This window comes from Meles meles, chromosome X, assembly GCF_922984935.1.
Source record: "Meles meles chromosome X, mMelMel3.1 paternal haplotype, whole genome shotgun sequence".
Classification (NCBI taxonomy): Eukaryota; Metazoa; Chordata; class Mammalia; order Carnivora; family Mustelidae; genus Meles; species Meles meles.
In genome coordinates this window covers 17,923,184-17,948,312 of record NC_060087.1, presented here as the reverse complement: position 1 = coordinate 17,948,312, position 25,129 = coordinate 17,923,184, and the positions used below count along the sequence as shown (strand labels likewise).

Sequence of the window (25,129 nt, the reverse complement as noted above, 5' to 3'; positions counted from 1 at the left end):
TCCCCTAAGTTACATGGTTAAGCCTTTGCTTTCTTACAAGAACGTCTTCTTGAAAAAAACAAAACAAAACAAAAAAACGTCTTCTTGGAGGTGGGGAGCCACCAATCATTTAGGGAAGATTTAGACAGCCAGTAGATACTAATGTTTTCACATAACGGGTTCTTGGGCCCCGAAAGTGATTCAGTAGCAAGTTTCGTGAACCGGATTTTTTTTTTAATTTAAAAAAAAATTAAAATAAACTCTACCCCAACTCATGACCCGGAAATCAAAAGTCATATACTCTACCGATTGAGCTAGCCAAGTGCCCTGGTGAACCTGATTTTTTTTTTTTAATCTTTTCACTTTATTGAGTGAACCTGATTTTTAAGAAGGTTCCTGGTACATAATTCGGCCAAGTTTAGTAACCACGGCCCTTCATCTTCGGGTCCTCCCAATTAACCTTCAGAGAGTTCACAATGGAGCCATGGTTTTCCGACTGCAAGCAAGTGGTGGTTAAACTGACTGAGATCAGGGTTGGCACATTCCAGCCCTACAGACTGCAAACCAGATCCAGCCTCCAAGACTTGTTTTTGTAAAGCCTGCAGACTAAGAATGGTTTTCACATTTTTAAGGAGTTGTTTAAAAAAGAGACAGAGAATGTGACAGAGACTCTTATGTGGCTCCCTGCAAAACAAGCTTTCTGACCCCTAATTTAGGGGATCTCTTCATTTTTCTTAAAATATCAGAGTGGATCACACGCAATAAAAGTCTATTATGTAGAGAAACTTCTGCTTCAATCGTACATGTACCTGTACTGTACAGACACAGATGACTGTGTACAGGGTTATGATATAAAAATACTTCTTGGGGTTGCCTGGGTGGCTCAATCGGTTATGGGTCTGCCTTCAGCTCAGGTCCCTGATCTCAGGGTTCTGAGATCAAACCCCACATCAGGCTCCCTGCTCAACAAGGAGTCTGCTTCTCCCTCAGTCTCTGTCGCGGCTCCTTCCCCAACTTGTGCTTTCTCTGTCAAATAAAATCTTAAAAAATAAATAGGAATAAAATAAAATTACTTCTTAGTTTAAGTTGTGGTTAAAGAAACTTTTGAAAAGTACTAAATTAGAACAATTCTATAGGCAGCACGCGTGGATTAAAAACTAAACACTCCTAGTTAATTTCACATTCAGCCTTTAAAGGGCCCCCAAATCAAGTTCAGGCCCATGAAACCACAAATAATTTACACCTGAATGAGCCTATCATTCCTTCCCCCTCCACTACCACAGCACAAAGGAGAAGGGCTGGAGAGGAGTAAGGGTAGAGAAACATCACCCTTAACCAGCCGGTGCGTCTAGTGCAGTCCTCTGCCAACGGAGCGGCAGGAACACAGCAGCACAGACAATGCTGAAGTTAAGAGCAAGTACAAAAAGCTCAAGGAATTAAAACCAGCCTGCAGACCAGGACCACACCATCAAAAAGTGGCTGTTAACCAGAAGTCAGGCCAGACGCTGAGTATGGTCCTCCTGAGCTGGTGCCTGGTGGCCCAGGCAGGGGTGGGAGCAGTGACAGGCACCATAGGGATGGGTCCCAGTGGAACAAGTGAGAGAAAGAAGAGGGAGACCAAAGTTGAAAATACGTGTTTAAACTAAGCATGTTAATTTTCATTTTTTCTGCATTCAGAAGCAATTTCTAAACAGCTCTTGTCATTCAAAACTCCCTTCGGGGAAGAATTCCAGGTCCCCCAGACAACCGGAAATGGTGTCTATGGTAGAAGATTTAAGAAGTGAGGTAGAGAAGTCGGCAGGGCCTGGCTGCAAAGGCAGGAAATTCTAAGAGAATTAGGCTTCAAAGGGCCAACAGGGGTAGCGGGGTGGCAAGGTGGAGAAAAGAGGCCAGGACAGAGAGGGGCTGAAATGGAAGCCTGCAGGAGCTGGAAGGGATCAAGAACAGCTTCAAATCTCCACTTGCAGGAAACGTGCTATTAACTGGGCCAGGACACGGGAGGAGGGAGGGCAGGAGAGCTTGGCCGTGGTGTTGCTTTGGGAACGCCCTTTTGGAGGTGGTGTTGCTTTGGGATCACCCTTGAGAAGAAATGATTTTAGATACATGTGAGGTGTCTGTTAAACACATGTGTGGACATTTGCTACATAGTTACAAGTACAAATCTGTGCCTGGCAGAGAGGAGCTGGGGAAGTCTTTGAGAGGCATCAAGAGAGGGGAAGACCAATTATCCCCGTGGGGTGGAGCATGTTGACTTAGAAAGAGAATAACAAAAGGGGACACTCAGAAGTTCAAGCTTCCCTCATCTCCTAGCACTGCCTTTTGGGCCTCTGAGGTTGTGGGAGTGGTTATTTTTCCTTTTAAGAGAGAATCAAGGGAGAGAATGTGGGACATTAATGAAACCGTATGGAATTCTAGTACTTTGTACCCACTGGGGGAAATGGAATTAAAGCCATTGAAAATACCCAGAAGTTCACATTTTAAAATTAATAGTGCAGGAGTGCCTGAATGGCTCAGTGGATTAAAGCCTCTGCCTTCGGCTCAGGTCATGATACCAGGATCGAGCCCCGCATCGGGCTCTCTGCTCCACAGGGAGCCTGCTTCCTCCCCTCTCTCTGTCTGCCTCTCTGCCTACTTGTGATCTCTGTCTGTCAAACAAATAAATAAAATCTTAAAATTAATAGTGTAAATTATGAAGACTCTTACTAGTTCTGCCTCCTAAACCAGTCTAGATAGAATACAAACCAAGACTTAGGATAGCACAAAGAGCTCAACACTCTGGGATCTTCTGTTATCCATCAGTTCTTTTTTTTTTAAACCACAGGAGTTTTGGGGTTTTTTTTAAGATTTTATTTATTTATTTGACAGACAGAGATCACAAGTAGGCAGAGAGGCAGGCAGAGAGAGAGGAGGAAGCAGGCTCCCCGCGGAGCAGAAAGCCTGATGCGGGGCTCGATCCCAGGACCCTGAGATCATGACCTGAGCCGAAGGCAGTGGCTTAATCCACTGAGCCACCCAGGCGTCCCTATCTGTCAGTTCTTAATTTAGCTTTCCTTTCCTATTCCCACAAAATATTGGCTCTCATGTACATATTGATTAGGAAAAGTCTGGATAGTCTATAAAGGTCTTAAGGAAAAGAAAAAAACAGCCTGAAATCTTGGATCCCCTTCCGCATTTGAAAATGCTCTGCATTAATCACTAACAGCTTCTACCAGGGCTATGCACGGTGCGGTCAGCCGACCACAGACCAGCAGCATCAGCTCGCTGAAAATGCGACTTCCGGTGCTGCCCCAGAGCGGCTCCATCAAAAAACTCTTGGGTTGGGGCCTGGGAATCGGGTTTAACCACCTCTGAATCGTGGCCTGCAGTTCACACTGCTTCTGCTGCCCAGGGGTTCTAGGTCCTGGCCACACAGCAGAATCACCTGGTTAAGGGGGGGGGTGGGGTTTTGGAAAAATCCTGATTCCCAGTGACCTCAGTCTCTGGGAGAGTGACTGGGGTAACATCTAGTGAAAGCACTCCGGGGGGGGGGGGGGGGGATTCTACTGTGCAGCGAGGGCTATGAAGCACTGAATTCAGCCCCCCCTAGCGTGAAACAGATACATGGACACTACCCCTCCCCCTTTGTCATCCAACCGTCCTGCCCCGTCCTGCCCCGCGCCCCACCAGCTGATGTGCTCAGATACGAAGGCCCCTCACCTGCCGTTCTTGTTGATATAGGTCGCTAGATAACCATGGTCTTGCCAGTTGTGCACCGACTCCGTCATCCCTTGCTCCTGGAAAATGGACTGGAGGCCTTTCAGAATGGTCTCGCCATCAGCTGGAGAAAGAGGGAGAGAAGAAGGCAAGGTGGTCAGGATAAAACACATTCCAAAGGAAAACCAGGGAGGTGCGGTTTGATGACTGAACTTGGTAAGAAAACCTGAACACAGAGCTGCCCGGGGTCACTTGGGCCTGTCGTCATGAGCTATGAAGGGTCTCAACCCCATGAGGAGAGGCTACGCAGATTACCAGGTTACACAAGAACGGACACAAAAATACCAAGCACAAAGTTATTGTGCCAAGGATGCAGACAGCTTTTCGGCCAATCAGAGATGACACAACACAATGTTTAGCTAGGCACTGTGACCCGCGACCCCCTTCGTGGCCAGTGGCCCATCTTCCCCTCTCCCTCCCCACCCACTCCCCAAGGGAAGCTCGGTATCCTCGGGTAGGACTTCGGTCAAGGTTATAGAAATTGCATTAATCTCTGCAGGTTCACAAGATGCCAGAATCTTCAAGGACATCTAAAATTATGACGCCTACGAGGAAAGGCAAGATGCAATTTGTTCTCCTCTAGTCTGATCGGCTAAGCACTCACTGCCTGAGAAGGGTAAGGTAAAGAACAGAGAGGAGACAAAAGGGATTATTCTGTACCCTCCCACGAGCCCTCCAGGGGCTGGTGCTTTTTCCACATGACAGAAAAAAACAGTGTAGGCTGCAAAGCGTGAGAATGGACAATATGTACAAAGAGTGTATCTGTGACCCGAACCAAGGCAAAAGAAAAAAACAAAAAGATTCACAGGTGACCGCAGTGTGGTTTCACCAGAAAACTCACACTAGAATTCCTTCCATAAACTAAGGAGTGCCAATGCTTGGACTAGACGTTAAGGAATTTTTTCACCATACTTAGAATCTATCTCCAGCGATGTCTGGAACGATGCTCCCCAGACCCAGACACAGTAAGAACGAAGACCACAAACGGCGTTCAGAGGCCAAATTGGACAGGAAATGTGTCTTAGACTAGCAAGCACAGACTTCTCAAAAAACTCCAAAGTTAGCTGCCACTTAAAAACCAGACTTCAGGGCACCTGAGTGGCTCAGTTGGTCACAGAGTCCCAGGATCCAATCCAGCCCTGCATCAGGGTTCTGGCTCAGCAGGGCGTCGGCCTCTCCCTTTCCCTCTGTTCCTCTCCCTGCTATTGTTCTCTCTCTCTCAAATAAGTAAGATCTTTAAAAAAAAAAAAAGATTCCACCTACCCCCACTGTAGTGGGTGGAATGGTGGCCCCCAAAAGGTATGTCCACATCCTGACCCCCAGAACCTGGAAGAGTGACCTGATTTGGAAGAAGGGTTTTGCAGATATAATTATAGATCCAGAGGTGAGATCATCCCGGATTATGCAGGTGGGACCTAAATCCAAGGACAAGCGCCCTCCTGACAGAAGACGAGACGGGGATAAAGAGCTGCTCCTGCTAACAGCCACAGGCCGGAACACCGGGAGCCACCTGCAGCCGGCAGCGGCAAGGAAGGACGCTCCCCTAGAGCCTTTAAGAGGACCATGGCCCTGCCAACAATGGTTTTGAACTTCTGGCCTCCAGAACAGGGAGAAAATGTTGTCTGTTCCTGTAAGCCATGTGATCACAGCACTCGTGCCAAAGCTCTGGCAGACGGATACACCCACCCAAATCGGTACTTTCAATTTCACTTAACAAATGATGGCAAACACCGTAGCAAAAACGGCAGTGAAGGCAACACTTTCTAATTTGAGGCAAACCGAACACAGAGCTATTAGGACAGCACAACCAAAACTCATGGACGACACTGAAAACGCAGCTAGTTGAGTGTGCAGCGCCAAGCCCCCACGCCGCAGCAGGGCGACACAAGTGGGTCACAACAGGGGTCTGTATGGTACCAGCCACTGTGTGAGATGAAGTAAGAAAGCAAAGGGACTTCAAACTTCGCACAACAATGCCAGCGGGGGTTCACCCACCAGGAAGGCATCTCCTCCTCTGAGAAGGCAGCACCTAGGAGGCCACAGTGAGAGAGAGCAGGGGACCCGGGTAGAGCCAGAGAATGTCAGGGTGACCAAGCCCTCTGCCAGCTGAACTGCGGCTGCACCCGGGAAAAGGCCCCTCACCAGGGAAAGGCTCCTGGAGCGAGCGCACACCACGCCCTCATCGGAACACAAGCACCGACCTCACGCCTCTTTAGTGTCTCTCAGTTCCAGCAAAACTGTGTCTTTGGGAAACTCACTGAGCAAAGAGCTGGCTTCACGATTCTGAAAGTGGTTTCAGGAAATTAAAAGGGGGAAGCTTGAATTCTATCCTCTGAATGATACGCGTTTTAAGACCAACATCACCCCCTAAAAATTTCCGACTTCAAACTTCATAAAAAGAAGGGACCTCGTGGGGCGCCTGGGTGGCTCAGTGGGTTAAAGCCTCTGCCTTCGGCTCAGGTCATGATCCCAGGGTCCTGGGATCGAGCCCCACATCTGGCTCTCTGCTCCACGGGGAGCCTGCCCCCCACCCCCGTCTACCTCTCTGCCTACTTGTGATCTCTCTCCCTCTCAAATAAATAAAATCTTAAAAAAAAAAAAAAAAAAAGAACCTCGTTCAGTCAGTCTGCCACTGAAGCCTGTTGGGGACAAGCTACAAGGAAGTGACTGAGCCGCAGGGCGGTGAAAACAACGTGCCCAGCATGGCCGAGTCCCACTGCGCCCAGCGCTACTTGCCCTGAACAAGAAAGCCACTATGTCATTATTCAACCCCTCCTTGGCTAGAACACACGTTTTCTGTTTTGAAAGTGTATAAAACAAGTCATCACTCCTGGTAAATGGCCACAAGACCGGGTTCTGTTGGCACATTACAGAACACAAATCCCCCATGCTGGTGAGGGGGACCCTCCAGACAGGGCCACCCTGCGCGGGGAAGGCGGGCCTCGGCCCCAGGGCTGAGCTGGAGCAAACTCTCTCTTGGGCCAGGGAAAGGGGTGTCTTTGTCTAATACACCTAAAACCCTTGACTGCCTGCCAAACACAGCATGGCAGCTGCCCCCTTTTTCTAGCAGGCACAATTAGTGGAAAGGCACTGAGGGGGCTAGTGGAGGCCCTCCAACCAGGTTTCAAACTGAAGAAAAACATGTTATGACAGAAACCCAATGGAGAGCGTTACATATTTCTATACTATGGGCTTGCCCCTCAGTCCAAAGAAATCTGCCAGGTCTGAATGTTATTTCCGGCTGTCACCTCTGCCTGGTCCCTTGTGGGCACTCCATGTGCCGGCCCTGCAGGGGATACACTGATGTGCCTTTCTGCACTCATTGTTCCCAACCCTTGGAGAAGATTCCAAAAAGGGACCCCAGAGCTGGAACTGCCCAGCAACTCTTTTCCAGAACCAAGGTTTGAAAATGAAAACAAAGCCAAGGACATGAGCTCCACTAGGTTCAACAATGAGGCTTGCTTGGTCATTTTTTTTTTTAAGATTTATTTATTTGACAGAGAGAGATCACAAGTAGGCATGCAGGCAGGCAGCTAGAGAGATGAGGAAGCAGGCTCCCCGCTGAGCAGAGAGCCTGATGGGGGGCTCGATCCTAGGACCCTGGGATCATGACCTGAGCCGAAGGCAGAGGCTTTAACCCACTGAGCCACCCAGGTGCCCCTTGATTGGTCATCTTGATCTCAGAGGTTCAATAAATGTTTTGTGGGTAAATGAAAATTTATTTTAGCTGGCTAAATTAATCAACCATATTGCTGTATCTTTGTAGAGTTTCTAGAATGTCTAAACCAGTGGTTTTCAATCCTAACAGTGCATTATAATTACCTGGGGAGTTCTTAAAAGTGGTATGTCACATCCTAGACCAATTAAATAAAAACCTATGGGTGAGAACCAGGCATCAGTATTTTTCAGAGCTCCCTGGGAAATTCCAATGTACAGCCATGGTTGAGAACCACTGAGCAAAACCACCAGATACAAGAAAGAACAAGAAATCCCCACTATTTCCAAACTCATTAGTCGAGTCACCAAAAGGTTATAAAAAATGTTGAAAAGGGTCTGAAAAAAGCCTGAACTCCTTACTAACAGGTAGCCTCTTATTAGCCAGTAGCCTAGGACATGCCCCAGAAAATTCTTTGCAGTTATCCAATTTCAACCTTCATGTCTGTCTAGTAAGAAACATGTAATATGACGAAACACAATGTACTTCACTGTATCGGGGTTCCTCAACTGGGGTTGACGACATGTGGTGTGAAGGACTGTCTTGTCCCTCATGTGCCTTTGGCAATCCCAGTCATACACATTACATGTGGGTAGTATCCCCGCTCTGTTTAAATAGAGAAAAAAAAGACCCCACACCAGACCCCACACCCCCACTGCCCAGAGGGTGTGGTTGGGCAGAAGCCTGGTGGGAAATCCCTTGAAAACTACCAGATGCTCCACAGGAGTGAAAATAAGCCTGGGGTCAGAGTATGCCCAAATGTGGGAACACCAGACTGCAATGTCAGAAGCAGCTACAAACCAGAAAATCTGAGAGTAAATTCCAATGCTAAAGAGAGATAATCACAGGGCTTTCAAGTACCCATGGTACTCTAAACGCAGCTAACAAAACGTTTAGCAGAAGTTCTTCGAAAACTCTGGCCAGGCAAGAATGATGTGCGACTCTTAACACGACTCAGCCTTCCAAAGTGTTCAGCAACACAGTGACCTGTCCCAGGGCAAAACGTGTCCTTTGTCCACTAGACAGCTCAATGTCCCCGTCTCTAGACCTCCGCCCACTCTGTGTTTATTCAACAATAACTTAAAAAGAACCAATGTGGAGGTCTAGTCCAAATTAAATACACCACTTCCAAAAGAAAGGAAGAGAGGATGAAAAGTGGAGTGGTGGGGGAGAAAGGTAGGGAATGAAGGCCCACATGTCATCTTGCGGCCTCATTTTCTCCCAGAGATCCATTTGCAGGCCGCTCTTGGAGAGCTCGGGTTCTGCCCGTCAGCTCCATCTGGATGGCTGAAGCCCCCGCCAGCCTCCTGCCTCACTGCTCAGCACACTGTCCCACCCAGTCAAGTCTGAAATGGAGCTCAGACTTCTCTACTCCCTCCCCTAGGTGTTAATACCCTTGTCACCTAAAATCCCCCACGATGATCCCCTTGAAGGTTCTCGTACAAATCCCCCACCACAGCCTCTCTGTCCCTCCAAACTCACTGGCCAGGCACCCAGCCGGCCCCCCACCGCCGCCACACGCATCACACTTCCTCAACCCTCAAGACGGCGGGCACCACTTTGCAGGGTTCCTGTAGGGAACCTGGCACCAGTGTTCCTTCCCTCCATCCCTCATGGTCTGGTGCGGCTGCCACGGAACCGGCGCTCCGTAGGCGGGCAGCCCCAAGTGCAAGTTCAGTAGAGCAGCTGCACTCACCCTGGCTGGCCAGCCCAGGAAGCTGAGGAATGTGTGCTGAATAAATACCTAAGACACCCGCACCCTGGCAAAGAGGGGGGAAAACATATTTCGGTTAAACCCATTCTCACTTCTTTCTTCCGTTTTAAGTCATGGCTAAGATCCTGTGACCTCCTGAACAGGGTGAATTCCAGCAGCGGCTGCCCTGAGGGAACAAGCAATTCTCATACATCTGGGGAGAAACCTGTGAACGGCACCTTGCATCCTGAAGTCCTTTTCAACCTGGAACACTTGAGCAAAGAAAACTCGGGACCCAGTGTGTGGCAGCCACTCTCGTGCAGGACCAAGCCTGGCCGGAGCGCCCTGGCCTCCTCTGCAAAGTCAGAGGGCTGGAACCCAGGAGTCGCTCACATTCTAGCAGCATTTGATTCGTGAAATGAGGAGACCGATTTCTATCCTTGTCAAGCCTATCTGGAATTACGAGGACTCCTGCCCATCAATGCCCCGCCCCCGTTACTATGCTTCCTAGTTCTCTCCCGCGATAGCTGAAGCTAGTCCATCCCCAAGGGGTTGATGAGTCCCATCATGGCCCGTTCCAAAGTGGTGGAGCCCAATGCCCAGCCTCCTTCCTGCTCACCCCTCTCCACCGACCCTGGTACCTCCGGAGCCTGGTGCCCTTAACTCTCTCTCCTCCATGCTCTGAGCCAGACATCTGCGTCCCCGCCCCATCTGGGTCAAGGGCCATGCCCATGCCCCCCTCCTCCTGAGAGCTGGACTCCCCACCAGCAGCTCACAGCAAGGGGAAGCGTCACCGCAGGCATTCCTCTCCCCCAACCCAACCCGAGAAACTCTGGTGTTGGAGAAGAGCCAGGTTTGGGGTTGCATGGTTTCCTCTCACACATAAGCCAGCTTTCTGGTTACCCTGACAGGCTCCAAAACCTAAAGAGGAAGAAAGGGCAACTGGACTCCAACACAGCTTGAAGCCATTCAAGTACCTGCTTTAAGCATCCACTCAGATGTGCTAATCTTTTTTTTTTTTTAAGATTTTATTTATTTATTTGACAGACAGAGATCACAAGTAGGCAGAGAGGCAGGCAGAGAGAGAGGGGGAAGCAGGCTCCCTGCTGAGCAGAGAGCCGGATGCGGGGCTTTATCCCAGAAGGATGCGGGGCTTTATCCCAGAACGGGCTTTATCCCAGAACGCTGGGATCATGACCTGAGCCGGAGGCAGAGGCTTTAACCCACTGAGCCACCCAGGCGCCCAGATGTGCTAATCTTGACAGTGGTGTTGGTTACATGACTGTACGCATGGGTCAAAACTCAGGACTATACACACACACACACAAACTATTCCAGAGTTACCAGCACCATTGGCAGAAAAACGAAAACAGCACAGCACCCCTCATGGACTCCCTCTCCCGTGGGGGCTCACAAGTGCCTAGCGGTGTGAGAACATCTTCTGAACTCACCTGGGATACACTAGATGTGATCAGAAACGTCAGGGATGACAGGCAGCAAGTCCAGATTACCGAAATCAAGTGATACACAGAGAAAGCCTTCCGCTTTTACAATTTAAAAGAGCTTAACACTTAAAATTATGTTTAAAGAAATCGTTTTCTTTTTTAATTTTAAAAAAGGGTCTGTGTGTTGGGAGACATCTCAAGACATTCAGAAGCTCGATAAATTCCCAGAGATTAAAGTGAAGGTCAAGCAGGTAGCTCCTTGCGCTCTCTCACTTCCAAAGCTTCGGCTTCAATTCCCATGTCCAGTTCCTTTCACAGCAGCTGCAAGATGATTAATCTCATCAAATAACACCCAAGACGACAGGGATGTTCAGAGAAGCAGGTTTCACAGTAATCAAAAGGTGGAAATCCAAATTGTCCATCAAGCTGTAAACGGGTAAACAAACTATGGTCTAGCCAGACCATGGACGACTTACTCAGCCAGAGAAGGAACGCCGTACTGCGATGTGCTACGACACGCAGGGCAAGATGCTAAGTGAAAGAAGCCAGTCGCAACGGGTCACGCATCGTAGCGTTCCATTTATAGGACACAGGCAGAAAAGGCAAACCCCTAGACATAGAAAGCAAATTAGTGTATGCCAGGGACTGGGAGGAACAGGAGGCTAGGAGGAATGGGTCTGGTGGCTAAAGGGTATGTTTCTTTCCGGGATGATGAAAATGTTCTAAAATCGTGGTGATGAGGGGCACCTGGGCGGCTCAGTGGGTTAAAGCCTCTGCGTTCGGCTCAGGTCATGATCTTAGGGCCCTGGAATCGAGCCCGCATCTGGGCTCTCTGCTCAGCAAGGAGCCTGCTTCCCAGTCCCCCCACCTCTGCCTGCCTCTCTGCCTACTTGTGATCTCTCTTTCTCTGTCAAATAAATAAATAAAATCTTAAAAATAAATAAATAAATAAATAAAATCGTGGTGATGGTAGCCCAACTCTGAACGTACTGAAAATTATTTAGCTGTATATTTTAAATTGGAGGAATGATGTGTCATCGGAGTCATCTCAAGAAATCTGCCCTCAAATATCCAAACATAAAGGCAGCACTTTCAGATTCTCAGTTACTGTGAGGGAATCAAGGCAACGGAAAGTTCCAGAACTGGGTTGTTCCCCTTCAACCAACCATAAGCCATGCCCTAGGCACCAGATTAAAGGGGCTGAGAGGGGAGGTTTCCTCTGCCCTCCGCACGTGCGCACGCACACACACATACACACACACCTGTCACAGAATAACAAGTGTCTGAGCAGCTGCTGGGTGCAGGCACTGTCCCGGGCACTGGCCGTGGCTTTCACGCCACAAACGCACACCTGCAGCCAGTCCCAGCGCCTCACTGTGATCACAGTGGCAATGCACAGCGTGGCCACTATCATTAATAACTGTGTAGCGTATATTTGAAAGTTGCCCTGAGAGTGGATCTTAAAAGTTCTCATCACAAGGAAAAAAATTATTTAACGATGCGTGGTGACGGGTCTGAACTAGACTTCCCGTGGTGATCATTTCACAAGATATACAAATATTAAATCATTATGTTGTGGGCCTAAACCTAATGCTTTATGTCCCTTACACAGTTCACCAAAATATTCTTCTAAATTTAAAAATCAGAGCAGGGACGTGGGGCCCCAAAACATAGACAGGAACAAAAGACAATGTGGAGGGCTTGGTTTCAGAGCAGTTTTTTTTTTCTTTTGAGAGAAAGAGCGAGCGAGCTCAGGTGTGTGTGACAGCGAGGAGAGGGCAGAGACAGAGGCAGCAAGAATTCCAAGCAGACTCCAGCTGAGTGCAGAGCCAGACACAGGGCTCGATCTCACAACCCCGAGAAATCAGACCCAAGCTGCAATCAAGAGTCGGACGCTTAACCAACTGAGCCACGCAGGCATCCCCAGGGCAGTTTCTGGTGTTCATAGAGAGCAACCAAACCAGGAAAAATTAGCTACAGAAAGAAAGAAAAAGACCTACTGACATGGACTGACAGCCATACACCACAACACAGAAATACGTGCAAGTGTGCATTAAAGAAAACCACATGGGACTGCTTACTGTGCCAGCCACAGGGGCTGTTTCTTAAAACTCCCATTACAGTACCCTAGGCATACTGTAAATGTGCGGCTAATTATTTCACGGCCCTGCCTTCCCTTTCCCACTGCAAGAGAACAGTTAGAAAGGCATTTCCCGTTACCCCAACACCTGCTGGAAAGGGCCAAGAGCCTCACTCTGATATAACCACCCCAGTCTGTCCAAAAGCCAAATCTCCTTGCGACATTCAACAAGGGCTCATAAGAATAAAATTTATGAGACACAATCCTAACCCCTCTTCAGTCCGGAACCCAAACAGCAATGCAGTACCGTACCCTCTTCTTCCCGGTAACCCCCCCCTCCAAGACCAGGAGTCTTCCAAACAGCCGCAACCCCCAGCCTCAGTCAGCACCGGGAGCGAGGCACGTCCACGGAGTGCTCACGTAGCTCAAACTATCCAGTCCTCGCATGCCGACCCAGTCCGAGTGGGGGGCCAACCAAGACCTATAAAGAAAGGCACAGAAAGGGGAGATAACGCAAAAAAGCCTGGCTTTCACCTGGGGAGAAAAACGAATCGCAGCCATGAGATGCTGGACATCATGCCACCTGAGCTCTCCCAGAAGGCGTCATCTGAGCAACCTAAGGTGTGCCTGGACTCTACAGGTTCAAGATCCGTGTTTCCAGAAGAGGAAGTACTCAACTCGGGCTGGAGCTATGAAGAGAGCAGAAAACCACCAAGGCAGAGGACACTGAAGAGGGCAGCACCACCCAAAGCCCCCTCTGGGTGCTGAACTCAATCCAGCGGGAGGCAGCCCAAGAAATGAGGTGAAACCAGACCCAGCAGCAGCAAAAAAGGGATGAGCAAGGTGGTAAGAGGGGACTGGTAGGGTCTGAGGTCAGAGGACAGGAGATGACGACCAGAGGCACGTGGACCAGGAAAAAGAACCAGCCCTTACAGCTTTAGCTCCCAACAGCCATCCCCGGGCCACTGTGAGGAATGAAAGCATCCCAGCTGCTAAGTGCCACCTCCCCGTCATCTCACAAAGCAGCGGGATGAGAACAGGTCACAGGCCGGCCCAAGGTCAGGCAGCAATGGTTTCCTTCAGCTCCACGCAGAAGAAAACCCAGAAAAAAAGAAACCAGGAGGGGCACCTGGGTGGCTCAGTGGGTTAAAGCCTCTGCCTTCAGCTCAGGTCGTGATCCCAAGGTCCTGGGATAGAGCCCCGCATCGGGCTCCTTGGCGGGGAGCCTGCTTCCTCCTCTCTCTCTGTCTGCCTCTCTGCCTACTTGTGATCTCTGTCAAATAAATAAATAAAATCTTTAAAAAAAAAAAAAAAGAAAGAAAAGAAACCAGGAAAGGTTTCTTTCCCAAAGTAGAAGCTGTGGGATCACCACTTTCACTGTGCAGCAGCCCTTAACCAGTATCATGGACACCCTGCTCTCTGCCCACCGACTTGAGGTGGGCAGAACGCCTCACGGGGTCTGATCTATTACCCATTTGTGTTTCTGCAAACAGTCCTAGGGTTTGTGCCCAAACTTCCATGCCACGTTGCAAATCAACCATGAAATAGTATTTCCAGAGATAGAGCAGTTTGGACTTTGTGACATCAAAAAGCCCATTTTTGTCAGAGCCATCCCTGAGGTGAGCCCCGGCACCTTCACCTGTCCGGGCTCTGGCCAAGGAGGAGGACTCAGGGACAGGACTGCACCCTTCAGAACGCACCTCTCCAAGGAGATTACACCGCACCCGGGAAGTACTGGAGAAGTTAAGTGCCGCAGAGATCAAAGTCAAAGGACACCAGTCAAAACTCCGCATACAGAGGAAGGAGCGTATACTATGATGGATTCCAGATGAGAAAAAGGCCATGTGGGGGCCTGGGAATCTGTACTTGAGTATTTTTCCAGATGGCTCTGAAGAAAGCCACTTGACTTAGATGGTCTGAAGGCATGGGTGGACAAACTTGTTCCTTAAAGGGACACACAGTAAAGATTTCAGGATTTGGCAGGCTGAATCAGGGCTCTTGAAGCCACCCGGAGGCCGTATAAAGGAGGCTAGAAGAATTCCATGTGCCCCAAGTGCCCAAGTTTGCTGACCCCTGGTCGAAGGTCTTTTCCAGCTCTAAATTCCTAACCAACAGGTATAGGGACACTACGCTGTAATTCTACAACCTGAATTTCCAGAAGTGTCAGTCTTAGCATTTGGGACTGGAATAATCTGAGGAATACTTTCTCCATTCAAGTTAGCAATTTATTAAATGTGGGGAGGGGGTTGGTTGGAGGGAATAACGGCTAATAACCTATATAACCAGGACCCCCTGTAGATAGCAAAAGGATAATAAACAAATCCTACAAACAACTGTACACATAAATTTAGCAACTTAAAAGGAAATGGGCCAATTCCTCAAAAAACACAAACTATCACAACTCACCAATATGAAGTAATCTAAATAGCCCTTAACTACCATAGAAATTTAATCTGTAATTTTAAAACTCCCAAAATAGAAACCTTGCACACAAGAAGGGTTTCACGGGGGAGTTCTACCAAATATTTAAAGAAAAATAATACCAATTCTATACAAAATCTCTTGCAGAAAACAGAAAAGGAATGCCATATTCATTTTATGAAACCATTGTCCTAATACCAAAACCAGAAAAAGACAGAGTCCCCAAAGAGAAAGCTCCAGGGCAGTATCCCTCTTGAATACATAAACAGAAAAATCCTTTTGCAATCCTTAACAAATAAGATTTCAGCAACAGGGCGCCCGGGTGGCTCAGTTGGTTAAGCTGCCTTGACTCAGGTAGAGATCCCAGGGTCCTGGGATCAATCCCCACCTTGGGCTCCCTGCTCAGTGGAAAGCCTGCTGCTCTCTCCCCCTCTGCCTATCTGTGCTCTCTCTCTGCCAAATAAATAAAATCTTTAAAAAAAAGTTCTTCGACTTAAAGAGCACCTCTAAATAAAGTAAGACCAACTTCAAACTGCGTGCCGATGCTTTTGTTTTTCCACCTCTTCTCCTGCCAGCAGAACTTTGCTTCTCTCTCAGGAAGTTAAATTCACCCCTCTTTATAACCGAGCATCTTTATCCACTGGCACAATCTCAAAGCACTTAGCCCTAAGTCTCGCCATTAGTGTTCAGTGTTTTATGCATCATCTGACACTCTTCCAAACATTTTATTGGACATCCCACCCAACAACACAGTGTGTGGGATTTCGTATCATTAGAGCCTTCACGCAGAGGGAGAAATTAAGGCCCATGTGAAACTACCCAGAGGGTCATCTAAAAGATGCTACCGGTTCTCAGCAGCTCCTTCTGGGTTTGCTGCTTAGCACATAAACCCACTGGACCCCAAGCACGGCCACTAGCTCAGTGGCTCCTTCCGGAACGCAGATGACAGTAGCCGTTTAATGAAATCCAGGCCCACCACAACTTAGGGTCCCAGAATTGCTCTTCCTGGAGTCTGGGTAAGTGCCTAGTTGTAAGGGTTTCAAAGAGCATCCGTGCAGTGGTTTACACACTTGCTTTAAAGATGCAACTGAGGAGGCCTCCCGACTCCTCAGCAGGACTGGGCCTGGAAGGGAACGCCCAGGAGACGGTGGCCGGCGCCGCAGCACACAGCAGCAGGCCTGGGTTACGGGCCCTGGGGAAAGCGCCTGCCACATGTGGCGCTCCAGAAACCCAACTCACGAACAGCTTTCCTGAACACGCTTTTCAACAGATGCCCGACCACACAGCCCGGGAACTTTCTAAGGATCCTCACCTGCCAGGGATTCGTACTTCAAATTACAAAGCCCGGCATTCCAAATCCTAGCCGGGTACCAAGCCTGAAACCAAGAGCTCTAACTTTCCCAGGCTGGGAGCCCCAAGGAGTCCCCCCCCTCCCCCAACCTCACCTCAGATGTCTCTCCCAACAGGGTAACAAAGGCCCCAGCGGCCATTCAGATGCAGCCGGACTGGTGACACAATTAAGATGCAAACAAGATTTCGAAACTGGTAACTCTCGGCGGCAAAACCTTCCATTATGCCTCGACTACTAGTATTTTTTTCAGTTTCCAATCCGGGAAGTTAAGACCATTCTATTTCTATTTGCTTCTCTCCTTGTTAGGTTGGACACCTTTATGTCTACCTCTGTTGCCACTCGTTTGTTTTTCTTTCCTATATTACCTAATCACAAGACTTTGTTTTTAAAGGGTATATGGGTTTCTATTCCTAAGACCTTCTGGTTTGCTGTCTGTTCAAAATACTGAACTATTGCCGCACGTGATACATGCATTTTCTATCTTGTCTTTTTAATCTTCGCCAACTTAAAAGCATCTCCCCCCGCCGCCCCCACACCCAGCACACACAACACACACTCAGCAAAGTGTCTGCTAGCTGGTTATGCAGTTGGAAAATGCAATCCTGAACAAATGTCACATGCAGGGCTTCGGGTTACTTGAAAATGCACTTCTTTCATTAGCTGGGGTAAAGATCGCCCCTAATGCCTGGATGATGGAGTCAATTTCTTAAACAGCTGTTATCCCTTCCACAGCACTTAAAATAACGACAGAGAACGACCAAATCACTAGATGAGGCTCCTTGAGATCAAGCACAAACTCACTTTACCATACGCCACCTCCACAGGTTTAAAGAAATGGGTGTCACTTTGGAACTACACCCCAGAAAGATTCATTATGGTTTATACAATTTTTTAATGGCAAGCTCACAAAGCTAATTCCCAGAAATGTGCAATTACTCAGTCTGGAGTCAAATGCAGCTTGATTAGTGCAATTAAGAATCTTTTGCAGAGTTGGGGGCCAAGAGCATTAAAAACAACAACAAAGCAAAATGAAGAGAGATTCCATTGAGACCCCCCCCAAACAGTTCATAAAACAAACATTTGCCAATAGCCTTCAAGTTCGAGAGAATACCTGAAGGACGAAAAATGCCTGCCCCAGAGCTGTTAAATTCTGAGTCTGGGTGCCTCCCAGCTACTTGGAAGCACAGGGAGTGTGAAACTCCAACCTGCGCAGGGGGAGGGACAGCTGGGCAGAAATGGCCCCAGGAAGGGCTGACAATGAGTTTCGACTTGAGCCACGTGGTGATGAGAACACACAGGAGAGGCTTTTTAATGGAAGAGGGACTGGAATCTGTTGAGTTTGTGGTGCTCGGGCCCTTCCCCAAAATGGATACACACTGGGAGACTGTGGCCAAGAAGCGTAGCCAGGAAAAAAGGTGAACACGGAATCTGAGAGCATAACAGACGCAGTCTCGCGGGCGTTAAGGACTGGCTGCCTGGTGCTGGAGGTAGGAGGATTTCCCAGGTTCACAAGAAACAAGGGTTTTGGGTTTTTAACGGGGATCCTATTATACTGATTCTCATACTTAATTAGCATCAGAATTACTGGGAGGAAGCTGGTTAAAAATGCAAATTCCAGAAACTCCCCCAGCCCAGATCGTGATTCAGTAAATCTAGAAAAGGACCCAAGCAAGCATTTCCCTCTTCCCAAGCATGTGCCCCCCCCCTTAAGGCTATATTGTTAAAGCGGGTATGTGGAGGCGGGGTGTTGTTATCACAATGGTAGATAAAGTGTCAAGATAAGGGATGATAATGCCGAGACAAAGGGGAAAGCTTTTTCTCCTCTTAAAACACAAGATGCAATCAAAACTGGATTTTTTAAGTTTTGTGCTTATATCTATTAATCACACAAAGACGATATGCTTCTACGAGAAAGCAGCTCAACAAACAACGCAGAAAGAGTGTGAGCTCTGAGGATGGGAGGAAGGCTGAGGAAATCGGGGAGGGAGGGTCGCCAGAGGCCACAGGCTCAGCAGTGCAGAAGGGCAAACCTTGGAGGAAGGTAAGGCCCACTGTCCCTGTAATAGGACTACTGATTTACGCATAACGGAGACTTCCAAAAAGAACCAGGGAAATTCTGCTGCTGATCTGTCATCTGCATGGCAGCATGGGCTTTGCTAGAACTTACACCGGGCGTTCTCTGCGCCAGCACTACCGACATCTTTGGCTGTCAGCACTGTGGGGGGCCTGTCTTGCGCAGTGGAGGGGCTGAGCAAGCACCCCTGACCTACAAAATGCTAGTAGCATCTCCCCACTTATGATAAACCAAAAATGTCACCAGATACTGTCAAGTGTCCCCAGGAAGAGGGAGGGAGACAGGGTGGTTGAGAATGAGTGCCTTAAAACTAAGAGGCTTCGGCAGTCCAGTCGTGGAATTAACAAAGGCCTTGGAATCAAACAGACAAAGCTTTGAATCCCAGCTACCCCATTTATAAGGTGAAAAGCTTCAATGGGCCTATTTATTCATCTTTAAAATGGGGATAACAGGACCTACCACAGGGTTGTTGTGAGGATTACGTAAAATAACGTGTAATGCGCTTAAGGCAATGCCTAGCCCAGGAAGCAACTAATAAATACCGGCTTTTATGTTTTCAAAGAGATGTCTGTCTTGAAGAGGAACCAGGGACATTAGCTTACAGCTCTGGCCTAGAGTGGAAACCTACTCTGCCTAAAAGAAACAATACACACAATCCGCACTCTCTCTTCCCTCTCCAGGTAGGGGGTCTGAACCAGGGGTCCGTGGACTCCCCAGGGGCCAGTGGATTCAATGCGGGGGGGGGGGGGGCGGTCTGTGAACTCAGATGGGGAAAAATACACATACTTATCTTCACGAACTGAAGCTTAACATTTTCTTCAGTTATGCTTGTAAAAGCACACATCAACTATGGTGGCTATCGGCACCAATAAAATCACAGCTTTTTCTTACACCATTGCTGAAATATGATTTTCTCAGCTCTTCTTCAAAGTTATGGAAGTTATTAGGCCTGATGCTAGATCATGTTATTTCATGTGCTACTGAAGCACATGTTACCCTACTACATATTTGGGATTTTCTTTTATCTTGCAAATTGTATTTTAAAGTAACTGCATTACTTTATGCATTTAAAATTCTTACTCTGACGGGCACCTGGGTGGCTCAGTCTGTTAAGCGTCGAGATGGAGCCCCCCCTTCCCACTCATGCGCGGGGGGCGGGGGGCATGGAGCCTGCTTAAAATTCTCTCCTGCTCTTCTTCTCCCAACTCCACTCCAAAAAAAAAAAAAAGCAAAATTCTTACTCTGAGATTCCACAGTCTTCCTTGATAAGGGTCAAAAGCACAAGGACCCCTATCCTGAATCTTTCTGGTTAAGCCCAATTCCCAAGCAGCCTTCTGTTAATTTATTGAACAAGATCGTTGTTATACAACTACTTTCTGAATTGGAGTAACACAAGTCACTGTTTCCCTACATCAACTACAGATCGGCAGTCTACAACCCGAAAGTAACAGGATCAGGCAGGTTTCCTCCATTCAAGACCAGCAAATGTGTGTGCCTCGTTTTCCCCTAGGGGACTGGAACTAGCTTTCCATCTTGACCATAATATCAGGTCCATTTTAACCAGCACTTATCAAGTATCTACGATGGACCAGAACTGAGTCCAGGATGCAGACACTGGAGGTCGGCCTTCCAAGATACTCACAGCCCAGGGGAAGAAGTGAGACGCGGAGAGGAGGACTGCTAGACCTTTTGAGGGCTGACTGGCCAGAGACTGTTTGCTCTAACAGGGCCAGCAGAGGCTGTGAGTACCACACTCCCCACTGGACACCCTAGCCCACTTGCTGCCCAGCTTATATGACCGGAACAAGTTATGTGTCCTCCACCAACCCAGAGACGCTCAAACCATACAAACATGGAACATGTGTATTCTTGTTAGCCTCGGCTGAGAAATCACAAACTGTTTTCTGGGTTCAAAAGTCCTCAGAAGCCAATCCTTCACTTACAAGATGACCAAGGATGAGGTTTTGTTTTTTAGCAAAAATTAAAATTTCCTGAATTAGGTCATCAGCCCCAACACTAAACAGGCCCCACCAAGATCAACCTATGATTGCCCTTAGTGGCCCAGTGGCTGCTGGGTACTAGCAGGCTTGCACTGGTAACTAAGTTATATGGAATCGCAACATAATAACATAACTAAGTGGTTCAAGTTTAATTCCATTAAAATCACATCATGGAACTGGAGCATGAGGAAGGATTACTGACAAATGGGAAAAAGAACATGAATCCAGGCTCCACAGGCATTTGACTCACCGTTGAGTCACATCCAGTACTTAACATGCCAACACTAATGCCTTTTGACTCATTATTATCAATTAAAATAAATGTTTTTGGAGACCTCACACACAGGTGGTAGATTTCTCACCAAGTGCCCCAACTGAAAATTAGAACTTGTAAGATCCCAGTCTAGCCAGATTCCCTTATTTTCCAAGTGTAGACAGCTATCAACAGCAAGGGTGATATGTCTCCCCCAAACAAAGTTGTGGGGAAACACAGAATCAGAGTTCTCAGGGCGCCTGGGTGGCTCAATGGGTTAAGCATCTACCTTCAGCTCTGACCATGATCTCAGGGTCCTGGGATGGAGTCCCACCTCGGGCTCCCTGCTCAGCAGGGAGCTTGCTTCTCTCTCTCCCTCTGCTTCTACCCCTGCCCTGCCCGTGCTCTCTCGCTAATAAATAAAATCTTTTTTTTAAAAATTATACATAAGGGCGCCTGGGTGGGTCAGTGGGTTAAAGCTTCGGGTTTCGGCTCAGGTCATGATCCCAGGATCCTGGGATCAAGTCCCACTTTGGGCTCTCTGCTTCGCCAGGGAGCCTGCTTCCCCCACTCTCTCTCTGCCTGCCTCTCTGCCTACTTGTGATCTCTGTCAGATAAATAATAAATAAATCTTTTAAAAAATTATACATAAAAAGAATCAGAGTTCTCTTACTCCCAAAACACTTTCGTAGGGACTCAAGAACAAAGATAAATGTATACACACATCCCACTCATCCCCCTCCTGGGTATTGCTTCTTCTTAGAATGTTCTTCAGCTCGGCCATCAAAATTTTTTCATCTTTAAGATTAACAGGCTGAAAGGAGCACATGGGTGTCTCAGTCAGTTAAGTGTCTGCCTTGAGCTTAGGTCATGATGAGGTTGGGGGAAGGGTGTTCTGGGATCCAGGTGAACAGCGAGGCCCCTGCCCCTGCTCAGCAAAGAGTCTGCTTCTCCCTCTACCCCCTCCCCTCTGCTCACGATCTCTCGCTCACTCTCTCAAATAAATAAATAAAATCATTAAAAATGTTTAAAAAAATTAACAGGCTGAAAATTAAGGATAATTGGCTGGAAATGTTTTATTTTCTCCTTGCCCAATTAAATTATTTAGATGTCTACACCTTGCCAGCTTAGAACCTCCCCGTTTCTCCTCTCCCCTCTAAACTGTGCATCTATGGTTCTTTTCCTCTGTAGCCACTGTTAGCCCCAAGTTCTCTTGCTTGGGGCACCTGGAAGGCTCAGTCTGGAGAGCCACGTGACCCTTGATCTCCGTGACCCTAGATGTCTACACCTTGCCAGCTTAGAACCTCCCCGTTTCTCCTCTCCCCTCTAAACTGTGCATCTATGGTTCTTTTCCTCTGTAGCCACTGTTAGCCCCAAGTTCTCTTGCTTGGGGCACCTGGAAGGCTCAGTCTGGAGAGCCACGTGACCCTTGATCTCCGTGACCCTTGATCTCCACGTCGTGAGTTCAAGCCCTGTGCTGAGCACAGAGATTACTTAATTTAAAAAAATTAGGGGTGGGCCGCCTGGGTGGCTCAGTGGGTTAAAGCCTCTGCCTTCCGCTCAGGTCATGATCTCAGGGTCCTGGGATCGAGCCCCACATCGGGCTCCCTGCTCAGCGGGGAGCCTGCTTCCTCCTCTCTCTCTGCCTGCCTCTCTGCCTACTTGTAATCTCTGCCTGTCAAATAAATAAATAAAATCTTCAAAAAAAATTAGGGGCACCTGGGTGGCTCCGTCTGTTAAGTGGCTGCCTTCAGCTCAGATCATGATCCTGAGGTCCTGGGACAGAGCCCAACGCTGAACTCCTTGCTCAGCGGGAAGCCCGTTTTTCCCTCTCCCTCGGCGCTTATGTGCTCTTTCTCAAATAAACAAATATTTCTTAAAAATTAAAAAAAGTAAAGTTGTCTCACTTTTTCTTCATAAAGTGAAGGTTCCCCCGCACTTTTACAACGGAACACAGAAGCTCATTGTAAGCCATCATTTCAACATACCACACTTGAATTAAGCAGAAAGTTGTTTAAGGCTTCAGGCACCAGCACAGACTGAAAGAAGTGCCAGAAGCTTCCAGCCTCATCCTGAGATTACCCTCCTCAGAGCCTAGAAAACCCATGTTCAATAAGTACAGGTCAATGTTCACACATGCTTCCACCAAGGACACTTCCTAGACGCAGCTGGGTGACCCAGAACCACTTCAAGCCTCATCCTCCTCACCTCTAAATTCAGTATGCAAGAACCTTCAGTAACCACTAATCCCTAAAGTCTGCAGGGTTAATTACTCAACAAAACCTGAGCCATCTCACACCCAACACTAGCTGTACGCCCCAATCACCATTTTATCTCTTGACTCTCCCAGTCATCTCCCTTCTCTCTATCCTCAACTAAGAAATGTGGGAACTAAAAAATGCTTTGTTTTCTCAAAGTCACTTCCCAACCACCGAATACACAGCCATTACTTAAGAACCTTATAGTATTTTAGGGCAACTCACTTAAAATCAAGCCCTATGAAGTGTGCACTGCCCTTTTTTTTTTTTTAAACCATCGGGAGGATAATACTCGGAAAGCTTGAGAGGTAAGGCCAAAGTCCCATGCAGAGCCAATCAAGAAAGACAAGATGCAATCCTAGGTCTTGCTTCAAATCCCCAAAGTTTTTTATTTGCTTAAATTAAATCTGCCTTTGGAGAGCCTTGAAGCTTGGGGGAGAAAATGCAAAATGAGTTTTCAGAACTTTATGAAAGGAGAAGAGAAAGAGAGAAAGTGAAAAAGCCACGGTTTTAAGTGGGAACAGAAAAGGCTGCTCCATCCAATTCGAGGAAAACGGTGAAAAGGCAAGATATGGATGAGATACTTCATGTGATGTACGGGAAGCGCAGATTCAAGTCTGCAGTCCTTACAGGTTTAAAAGCCAGCAGAAAAAAAGGCTGGCAGTCCTACCCCTCCCCCCGCCACGTTAAAACACCCGGAGAAAAGCATGCAAAAATACCCTTCCCCTTCGTAATTCTTGCACACAGTTCCCACTTTCCAGCCCTGTGTTCTGGCCGGCTGTGTTCTGAGCCTCCAAAACTCGGGGAGTTATAGTTCCCGCGCCCGAACCTCACCCCCCCCGCTTCCATAATCTTCGTTTCCTTTCCCGTCCCCAGTCCCTTTCCGCGGGACCCGTCTCCTACGCAGTCTGCTAAGAATTCTGCAAGCGCGACGTGGTCCTGCCCCAGCCCGGGCTCCCACGAGGGGAGCCCCCGGCCCAGGGTGGAGGAAATTTACCCGCCTCCGAGTACAGGAAAAGGTCACGCGGGCGGCCCCGCGCGGCGCACGCCCCCCGCCCCTGCACCTCCGCCTAAAGTGGGGGCCCGCAGATGTGGGGGTGTTCCTCCCGGGCCGCGCGGCGCGAAGGGGACCCTTGCAGGGGCGGCCACGCCCGCACGGGACGCGGGTGGGCGACCCGGGCCTCGAAGGGCGGCGCCACGGGAGCAGGGCTGTGGGGGGGACGCGGCCCCTCCAGGCCCCGCGCTGCGGTGGGGACCGACCTCGGCGGGAGCTGGAGCGCGGCCTCCGCCCCGGTCGCCGGTGCACGCGGCCCCGCAGCGCGCTCGGCGCCGCAGCCGGAGAGCCGCCGGGGCCGCGCGGGCCGTCCGCATTGTTCGGCCCGCGGCGCGCGCCCCGCCCGGTCCCCGCTGGCCCCAGCCCGGCGGGCGGCGCGGGCGGCCGGGCAGGTGGCCGCCGCGCGCCCTCACCTTTGGCGCCGAGCTTGAAGTCGAGCGTGCTGTGCCGTGCTGCTGCCATAGTGAGGCGAGGCCTTGTGCCATGCCTGGGGGAGGCGGCCGCGGGAGACTGAGGGGCCGCACGGCGTGTCGGGCTGCGGCCGGCGGGGAGTGAGCCGCGCCAGGGAGGCCGAGGGTAGGAGGTGGGAGGGACCGCCGGGAACGATCCGGGGCGCGGGGGCGGGGTCGGGCCCGCCTACGGGAGGGAGGAAGCTAGGAAGCCCGCAGCCCCGAACTTAGAGCGCAGGGTGTGGGGCCTCACTAATGTAATGGTGGAAACGTGGGCGCCGTGCTCCCCGGCGTGCGTCACCAATGGCCGCTCCCGCGCCGATGATCTGGCGGGCGCTCCCGCCATCCGTTAGGTCACCTTAGGTTTGAACAGCGCAGCACGACTTCCGGGGGTCCACCCCTTACACATCCCCAGACCATCCCCCAAGCCGGGGCCCCTCTTATTTCCTGGCTAAGTCAAGAAAATCAAATGCTAGGATCCACCCTGTAGGCTAAAAGTACTGCCGCCTTTTCCTTAACTCTTCAAATGCTACAGTTAAACCCATTAGAATTATTTCCATTATTATTAGCAAGGGTCAGCTTGTATTTGGGGACCAAATGAAAA

General features: G+C 49.1%; 1 protein-coding gene across 1 annotated transcript in view; it reads right to left on the bottom strand.

The window, feature by feature from the left end:
- Window positions 1-24,710, bottom strand: part of SMS (spermine synthase) — a 50,057-nt gene extending 25,347 nt beyond the window's left edge. Inside the window, exons 1-2 of the mRNA XM_045994701.1 lie at window positions 24,490-24,710; window positions 3,676-3,796 (exon numbers count right to left, since the gene is read on the bottom strand). Of these exons, the coding sequence (XP_045850657.1) occupies window positions 3,676-3,796; window positions 24,490-24,538 (170 nt within the window). The 5' untranslated portion in view covers window positions 24,539-24,710. The remainder of the gene's footprint in view (window positions 1-3,675; window positions 3,797-24,489) is intronic.
- Between the last annotated feature and the right edge of the window lie 419 nt (window positions 24,711-25,129).